This window comes from Olea europaea, unplaced genomic scaffold (assembly GCF_002742605.1).
Source record: "Olea europaea var. sylvestris unplaced genomic scaffold, O_europaea_v1 scaffold2712, whole genome shotgun sequence".
Classification (NCBI taxonomy): domain Eukaryota; kingdom Viridiplantae; phylum Streptophyta; class Magnoliopsida; order Lamiales; family Oleaceae; genus Olea; species Olea europaea.
The window spans coordinates 86,678-96,500 of record NW_019245527.1 but is presented as its reverse complement, the minus strand read 5'-3'; the positions used below and the strand labels follow the sequence as shown (position 1 = coordinate 96,500).

Genomic DNA, 9,823 nt, shown 5'->3' with positions numbered 1-9,823 from the left:
CCTCGTTGAATATCTATTAGGATTAAGCTCGAATCCACTAACACTAGCCAAAATAGGCAAAGTTTCAATTACAAGAACACGAAGATCTCAAATCTCTTGCAATATACAATATCTTCTAAAACAATGCAAACTCACACAAGAGTTTCACTCGTATTTTCCCCTCAAATAACACTCAGAATTTCAAATAGAATAATCAAGAACACACAGAGAAGATAAAATGCATGAGAGGAAGACTGCTAGAATATTACAAAATGAAATTCTAAGGTCCTATGAATTTAATGATTCACCAATTCATTTACGTGTTTTATCATCGGTGCTTAACATATGTTTATGTTAAGCACCAGTTCTTGCGCGGTCAAGAATCTTAAGTACACACAGTTGATGTACAAATCTCAGGAAATGATAATAGTTTTAGAGAAATGTGCAACATGATTTTATCTAATTAACATTACATATTAAAGAAACAACACAAGGTATATATATACACACACAAACACACAACAATCTTATATACACAACAAATAAGCCACAATGCACAAAAATTTTGAGTATTAATGAGGTACGCATGTTTTATGCTAGGAAAGTGCTATGTGTACACAATGATATATACAAAGCATTACATTACACCCCCTCACATGAAGGAGACTCACATACAATAAAATATTCGTGAACCCCCTCCCCCCCCCCCCCCCCCCCCCAAAATATTCTTGAAAACCCCTTCCCTCATGTGAGGAGGTGTAATTTATTGTGTACACTATGAGGTATACACATAGAATAATCATTTATGCTATAGTAAATATGACAGAGAGCTTGTTCAAAACTTACCAGCACCAAAAAATTTGAAGTCACAGAGAAAATTTTAACTACGAGTTGGAAAATAATCATTCATAAGTCGGAACGTAATGAAAAAATATTTAAATGGGACCAAGTTGAAAAGGAGTAAAGGGTATTTTAGGCACTAGAAAAAAAGACTTACCGTCAAAGTAACCTTTTTTCTTACAAAGAATAGAGAGTACTATATCCAAAGATGTTTAGAAGCAAAATTTACTTATAAATAAGTTCTTAGTAAAAATTTTAAGCTTAGACAAACATGCTCTAAAAAAATTAGATAACAGTAGGAATTGAAATCATCAAAGCAAGAACACTACATAAAGTATAACTACGTATACAGAAAATTCATCACAACTTACATCTATCCTTTTACAGTTCCAAAACTCAACTAAAGATCAACAAGAAATTTTGCTTGCAGTTAGGCCTAACAATGATCGTCAGATATCGTCTCTTCGGACGAGGCATCACTGTGGATGACGATCAAATCCTCTTGGTTATTATCGGATGGTTTCGTCTTCCCACATCTTGTAATCAGTGGTAAATTGGTTAAATGAGATCTACCACCTGTTTGTAGCTCAGATTTACCTGAGATGTGCTTGTTATTCAACCTGTTCCTTGCTTGTTGATGACAGAGATTAGAGTCGAAATATGGCTGTCTAAACAACTGCATTCCGGGATGAGAAGTAGACGAATCAAACGAAGTTGGGACTGTGTCAGGTGGCCTTGGAGGGATGGCAACTGCTTCTCTTAGCCATGGCGGTAAACTATAATCTTTCACAGCCATGCTCGTCATGGGACCCATATGCAACGAAGATTCAGCACCTGCTACTGCATAACTATAGGACAGAAAGGTCCTCGAGTCTGTAACTGGTTTCTGAAGTAGCCCATTATGTTGAATATGGATGAAATCCATTGATGATATTTTCTCAACACTATCCTCATACCTGGAAGGTACATCTCCAAGTGAAAGCTGGACATCATCGGATGGATGTTTTATTTTAGGATATGAAAAGTGCTTCATACTGTATGACAAATCATCCGGGGTACTGGCATATTTCGATTGGGAAAAGGGCATGCCATACACAAGTTTGGATTGATCTTCATCCCACCTCTCAGCCAAGTCCTTCGGCGTCCTCCAGGGAAAGAAACGCAGTCTCGGATCCTTCAACATCGCGTCCCAATTACCTCTTCCGTGTCTTCTCACTCCGATCCACAGACAATCTAGCTCCTCTTCTGACCAGGTGGTCGGAGATTCAAACCTGTTGGAAAAGCTACCTCTGTTCCCCTTTGCCCCTCTTGCTCTCCTTAAAATGTTATCGAGCATCATCTTATGTCTTAAGAATGGCGACGTTTGATCTAAACAAGGTTGCAGTGCTAAATCGTGAAAGGTTTCATGAGGTTGGATGTTAACATTGGGCCACTGATACATGGGATTGAAAGCAACTGTTGGCTCCATTGGCAGGGATAAACCAAGAAAGAGCGAAGATCTTGTAATAGCGGGGGATTTGAGCTGGCTCAGGCTTTCTTCCGATCCCACAAGAGCAACGGCCTTGTGCTGTGTGTTTGCTGATGGTAACAAGTCATGGCTTCTATTCTCAGGGAACAACTGCAACAAATTCCTTATTGAAATGCAATGAAAATTGCAACACGGTCACCAACTTACTTTTTTGGCAGTGTTATCTCCAATCGCTGAGTTTTGCAGTCATTGGTCCCTACCAGACAGATTCCTTCCCTTTGACCGTTAACAAAGTCAATATTTTATCCAAAAAACGATTGTACCCTTACTGTGTTCTATCTATTACTTCAACCAAGGGCACAACCGTCTTTCCAGTAAAAAGTTGACATTTAAACAGCCAAATTGACGAGACCCTTAATTGGGGACCAATTACAAAACTAAAAGCTGAAGGACGATGCCGCCCAAAAAGATAGGTTGTGGACCAACATAGCAAGTTTTACATATGGTTTATAACTAACAAATATATCAGACGTTAAAGCATGTGTTTGGGAAGTGTTCATGAACAATTTAAATTATAAATAGATTGAAATGGGCGGTGAATAAATAGATAGTGCTTGTGGATCCCTCGAAATGTGTGGATAAAAAATGACTTGAATGTTTGTAAACATAAGATGAACACGGGCTAATATCACTAAAAAGCACCAATTATCACTAATAAATATAAGAATAATGCCATTCATCACCATCGATGTTAAGCACCAGCCTAAGTGACATTTTATGGCATTAAATGACATATTCATTTAAATGCAAAGTCACATGACTAATTTAATCAAACCTATAACATATAGCAACTTAGATTGGTGCTTTAGCACCAGCGATGCAAAATAGCGTTGAATAATAATGCTACAGACTCCAATTGTGCAAGTTACCTGAAGATAATTATTTTTTGATGCGATGTCCCTGAACTGTGGAGGATGATTTACAGAATCATTGCTTTTGTCCACGACTTTCACCAGAGAACCACCACTTTCTATTATCCTTGCTTCGTGAGTCAACATATTCTCCTTAATTTTCCCATTGAGAAGTTCTAAATTTTTGCTTTGAGGAAACACCTTATGAAAACAAGGTTCATCAGAACCAGAGTCCAGTGCTACATTGCAGTCAATATCACGAGCTGTACTATCATAGAAAAATTAATACGCGCAGATGCTTTGCAAAAATAACTGCATGAAATTGTAAAAACATTTGAACTAGGGACAGATCTACACAGAGTCCTGTCCTTACCAGGTGCAGCAACGGATAGGTCCCGAGATGCTTGAGAACATTTAATCCCTGACAATTCATCTGGCAATTCCGTGGTGTTCAAATCTTCATTTGATAAACTTTGAACAATCTTGTGCTCCAAATCTTCAGTGGGAGCATCTGATAAGTTTCTTGATGGATTTATGTGATGATTTTCTTGAACATCCCTGGCGATGTAACTATGAAAAGAAGTCGACTTAAGAGAATCCGAACTAAGTTGAACAATAGTAGATGAGGTGCCATTGGCTGTTTTATGCAGAGACTTCAATTGCTCGTCCGCTTGGATGCCACTGTTATAAATATTCAAGAATCAAATTATATAACCAAACAGTTAATTATTAACTATACAGATATGAAAGAAGGTTACATCTCAGTCTTTGGTGCTGATGCAGCAAGCTCAGTCTTAAAATCAGTTTCTCGACTATATACCTGTAATAGAATCAGAAATTGATTAGCTGTCACATAGAGCAAACTCCATGACTGGGTCACCTCATTAGAGGAAATGTAGGCGTCTATGTATATTTGTTCCAATTATGGTGCTGAACAGAAATATGAATGGTTGGTATTAACTTCAAAATCAAGAAAAATAACTAATGCCCAACTTGTGGACTTCTTATCGCAATTTTAAGCAGCAAAATTGTAATCTTTTCCCACTCGAACCTAATAACCAAGCCAGCACTCTTTTTCACAACCGATCTTTCTTTTTCCTTTTACTAAAATAAGAATTTTCATTTTACATTTTTAAATAATTAAAGAAAGCGCTCATATTTATATTATTAGCACTACAATTATATGCAGAACATTAATTATCTTTTGAATGCAGATCTTACAAATAGAGAATATTTAAGAAAATGGCTTCGGAAGAATTTCTTCTAAGAGTAATTATCTTACTATTAGTATCTTTTTATCTTACGGTGGCATGAAAATACCAATAATACTTGTCCCAGCTTCATGGGAAATGAAAAATGTTCCATTTCTTTCAATAATTAGTTATTTTAGCTTCTTATGATATGCAAAAATAATTGATGTAAAAAAAAAAGCTGCTTCAGAAAAGATGACATACTTCTTCTTCATTCCTAACAAAGGAATTCCTCCGTTGTATATCCTTCCCATTCTTCAGATCCTCCGAATGATCATTTGAACAGCTTTTAGCCGATGGTGTTTCAAATTTACAGGTGGAGACAGCAGATGCAAACATACATCCCTCTGTTGCCGATGAAGAACCCTTTCCAACTTTTATGTTGGATTTTGTATTTGGCCCAGTGGTATCCTTGTTCTGCTTGGGTCTTCGATGAAATGTAATTAGTGTTGAGGAAAACTTCCGTTTTGCGGTTGAATTGTTGCATATGCTACTGCATTTATCTTTACTAGCTAAGTTCAATTCTTCCAAAGTTAATTTTTCTGAAATAGCTGCATCCTTACTCTCATGGCTGCATTTTTTGGGGGGACTTCCTTCCAAAAGTACATTTTTTGAATGAAATCTTGTTTGTGTCACATCAGATTCTACAGAAAGGGTCTCGCCCTCCAGTCTGCTTGAGGAATACTCTTCCTTGATACAACCAGAGCAAAGCCTTTTCTCTTTTGAAGCATGCTTTAATTAAAAGGTCATGTATACAATTTCAATAATTCTCAAGAAAAGATTTCCTCAACAATCACAATTTCAGTGTACCTAAATATATAAAGAAAAGAAAGAGTGAGATACCTTTTGAGGATTAAGACATTCAACACGATACTGCCGATAGCAGCTTTGACACTGAAACATACTGTCACCAACTTTGTCTCTAAAGTATTCATGGCACATCTGCAAAAAGGTCAAAATTATGCCTACTCAATATAGTAAAAAATATCAGATTAAGAACAGGGCATGGAAAATTAGATGAATCCAGGTAATTTCAACAAAAAGTATGAGATATATTCAAAAAGCTGAGAAAAGCAGCACTGACTGCTCCCTGAATCATCATAACCATGAAAATAATGGGAGAGTTCATGCAATTTGTCAGCCTAGTTTTGTGCCTTATAAGAAAATTTCTTTGGTTGAAATAAACATGTCTCAGAGGTTATAGAATTATCTGCTACATTTAGGAGGGGCCATGATCTCAAATAGGGTTGGGCAAAACCCAATCCAAACCAAACCGATCGGTTTGGGTTGGGTTTTTAAGTTAAATTGGGTTGGGTTGGATCGGGTTGAAAAATTAAATTTGAGATTGGGTTGAGTTGTGTCTCGGGTTATGATTTAAAACCCAACCCAACCCGATGAATTAAAAAAATTAATATCTAAAATGAAAAAAAATATAAAAAACCTAAATAAACACAATAGTATAGATATGAGGACTTAATTTGATCATCCGTTTTATTTACATATATTAATTCACACGAACACTTTGTACAAATGAAATGTTATTTGATAGTAAAGTAAAAATTAGAAACATGATTATGAAATGAATAAATCTCAAAAAATTGTAAAAAAGAAAATGCTCCATAAATTTTAAACTTATTTATACATTATTTTTCATAAAGAATTCCTTATATAGATATTTGAAAAATAGAAGTTTTCAAATATTTTCAAACTTTAAAAATTTATCCAAATTCAACAAAAAATAATCGGATTAAAGTTAATTGGGCCAAAGCTCAAACCGACCAACCCAACCAAAATCGACCCACAATTGATCGGCTTGGGTTGGGTTGGGTTTAAACCATTAATTGGATTGGATTGGATTGGATTGGTTTGGTTTGATTTTAGATCAAATCGACTATGTTGGGTTGGGAAACAACCGACCCAATCCAACCGATGCCCACCCCTAGCCTTTCAAATTGCCCCTTTTCTCTTGTGGGCATTGTGTTGGCGTGGGGAGGGTGGCGGTTCATGCTCAAGAATACTAATTGTGGGTCCATCCAAACTCATGACAGAAAGATTTAATGCATAGATGGGATTATAGGCTTAACATTCTCGCTCCTACCATCAACAGGCAGATATTTTTTAAGAGCTGGGTCTAAGATACAGATTAAGCAATCACTCCATTATTTATAAGGGTTTCCTTCAATGTGAAAAATGTAAGGTCCATTCCACTTAAAAAGTAGTTTGTGAAAGATATGATTGGTTGTAGTGGTTGACACTTCCAATTTGGCAAAATATCACACTGACAAGACTGGAAAGGACGCCATTTAAGATATTGAGGTCACACGACAGGTGGAACTCAGCTTTTGAATAATTTTGTCATCATGAAATGAAAGCAACTGCTAAAACTATTAAACAAATACCACATTTGTGCGGTTCAAAGTTGTCAAAGCACACTTGACACAAACAATCATAACTCAAGACAGCATAAGGGCTAAATTATTCATTCACTTTTGGCTTTCACAATCCTTTATTCCAATCTAAGGGAGTCAGGACCAAAGTACCATGGACATATCATAGAGCTATTATCGAATCAATGCAACTTATAGATGAAATTATTTGTTGGGCCTGGCGAACAGAAAAGGCCCAAGCAAGCAAGAAAGTTCAGTAACTTAACGAGAACAGAGAAGAAACAACAAAGTTAGTTCTAATCCATTTCGGTTGTGACAAAAGTTAAACATATATCCAATGCACAGTATTCCATAGTTCATCAGGGAAGTCAATAAAAATTAAAGGGAGGGTTTCATCAGCAAGTTTATCAGTAATAATTTCCAAGTTCCAGGATTCAATTTCTCTTGAGTGATATTCAATAACTATAGTATTAAGTAAAACCACATGCAGCATGCTTGTGCTAGAAAACCATATTTCTAAAATACGTGATAAGTTTGCAGTACTTTATAAAATACGATAAAAATTCATTTGGCATCTCACCCCAGATTCTTTGTTCTGGTTCTCCAATCTATTTTCTCCACTTGGCTTTTCATACTTGTCCAAAGTAGTAGACGCTTTGGACTCTCGGCATTCCTCCTGTGTCTCAAAACACGCATTTTGATGAGAAACATCAAACCTAGAGGGTGGCCTCCTTCGCTTGTAAGTTAAAACCACTCTGCTCATCATATATATTCTGGAGGCTTCGACTCTCTATAAATAAGCATCAACAAATTTCTCAGACATTCTGTTTCGCATTGAAGGTATATTAATGGCTGCAAGTACCCCAAAAAAAAAAGGTTTTTATAACAGCAGAAGTTTCCGTATAACAAGATGCAAAACTGCTTAAGAAAACAAAATCTAATGCGCAAGAACTATAACTCACAAAATACTGAGGTCTATTTCAGAACATTGCAACAACGCATAATATTTCATTCTTATTGCAAACATGGCTCCGCTACAAGATGGTCTACAAAATCAATAAATTTGCAAACCAAGGTAAAAAGCGACTTCAAAGTTAATTACTGCCAGTTTTCCCTGTTTTCAGGGAGAAACCATGGAAGCTTACAGAAAATTAGCAACGCCTATAACGATCCTAGCCTACCAATTAGTACCAAAATTTAACTTAAGTTTCTCATATGTAGAGGTTTTGGGTTTAAGTCATGAGTAAGTAATAGAAATCCCCGAATGACGAGATGGGCAGAGATTCTCTCATAAGGGACAATACATATGATATAACGTCTTGGCATTGAGGCTCGGGTCATTACAAAACCTCCCCGTACAAAATTCATAGAGCATTTGTCTATCGAACTCCAACAATTTGGTCAAGAAATTATTTCCCTTTGCATTTCAAAGAAATATCATTAATCGGAAATAATAACATTATAAAAAAGCCCAAATTTATTCACAACCAGAACACATATCTTAAGTACAAGCACTTCACAAAATAAAAAGCCTACAATATAGGAAACCAAAATTCTTCGTCATATGCATGAACCCATATTGAAAATAGAAAAAGACACGACAAACTCGAAAAAAACCTACAATTAAGGAGTGAATTTAACAGTGTATTTTTCTAGAGAAAATGAAAGAGAAGAGATTCCTTTAAGCATAAACGTTACAAGAACCCTATAATTATTCAATACCATAACACGTCTTAAACAAGTAATGCACATAATAGAAAATCCATGCACAAGAAACACAATTCATCAACATAATCATTAACCCATAAAGAAAAAAATGAAGAAAAAAAATAACAAGAGCAAATTCATACCTTAATTTTACCAAACAACAATTAAATGTAAATATAGAGCAATACACAAACGTATAGAAAGAAGAAAAACATTAGAGTAGAAAGTACTGTAAAGATAGACATGAGAGAGAAAGAAATACATAACAAAATATACAGAAGAAACTTCATAATCCTAAGCCCATAAGGATAAAATGGAGAAAAAACAGTAACAGAAAAAACCCATATCAAAAAGAGGCAAATTCATACCTTAAGTTTACCAAACACAATAACGAGAAAAATATACAGCTACACAAAATGGAGCGTTTACAAAGGAGAAAGTACTGTGTATATTCTAGATTAGAGTCATGAGAGAGAGAAAAGAGAGACATACAGGATACAGACTTTGAATATGCATCGAAAGTGGGAAAAAGACTCGACTGATGCAATTTATGCATAGAACGAAAGGAAAGGCGCCCGGGTGTGTGCGTATTCATTGTAGTGTCACGTCGTAATCCGGCATACATTTGGATAGTGGGCTCCACAAGGTGTTCTTTTGCTTCGATTTTCGCACAAGTTTGGACCATGTAGTGCACATGTGAACCGAATGCAGGACTGTACTGCAAAGCAATGCAAAGCTGTCGTCTGGGTAACGCAGAAAAAACCATGTCTTGGATTTTTGATTATATATCACCCTTTTGGCCTCATTTTTTTAAATTAAAATACGTGGCATAGTATTTTTATTTAAAAATAAATAATTGAGAAAGGAATTTTTTTCTTTTGCTTCGATTTTCGCACAAGTTTGGACCATGTAGTGCACATGTGAACCGAATGCAGGACTGTACTGCAAAGCAATGCAAAGCTGTCGTCTGGGTAACGCAGAAAAAATCATGTCTTGGATTTCACCCTTTTGGCCTCATTTTTTTAAATTAAAATACGTGGCATAGTATTTTTATTTAAAAATAAATAATTGAGAAAGGAATTTTTTTTTTATAAAAATAAGACAGAGAATAATGAAATTTAATTTAAAATATCTTTTCTTCTTTTTTTCTTTCAAATTTAGCCCTTGTTTGATTTTCATTACAATACATTACATTACATTTTATTTTTCTCTCTCCTATTTTCAACCAAACAATCTTCCATAAAATAATATTACACGTAAATCGAAAATTTTTCTTTCTTT

General features: G+C 35.4%; 1 protein-coding gene across 5 annotated transcripts; it reads right to left on the bottom strand.

Annotated features, from left to right (window-relative positions):
• Positions 1-1,094: 1,094 nt before the first annotated feature.
• Positions 1,095-9,215, bottom strand: LOC111383542. 5 transcript variants are annotated; one of them, XM_023007651.1, is made up of 8 exons: positions 9,035-9,215; positions 7,416-7,625; positions 5,292-5,390; positions 4,653-5,180; positions 3,957-4,018; positions 3,572-3,879; positions 3,217-3,461; positions 1,095-2,437 (listed from the first exon to the last, which is right to left on the bottom strand). In XM_023007651.1, the coding sequence occupies exons 1-8, from the start codon at positions 9,056-9,058 to the stop codon at positions 1,256-1,258; spliced, it is 2,658 nt and encodes an 885-aa protein (XP_022863419.1). In that variant the 5' UTR covers positions 9,059-9,215; the 3' UTR covers positions 1,095-1,255. The 5 variants fall into 5 exon arrangements, with proteins under 5 accessions (XP_022863419.1, XP_022863422.1, XP_022863421.1 ...); XM_023007654.1 differs by having other exon boundaries at positions 7,416-7,687; positions 9,035-9,213; XM_023007653.1 differs by having other exon boundaries at positions 7,416-7,687; positions 8,911-9,036.
• Between the last annotated feature and the right edge of the window lie 608 nt (positions 9,216-9,823).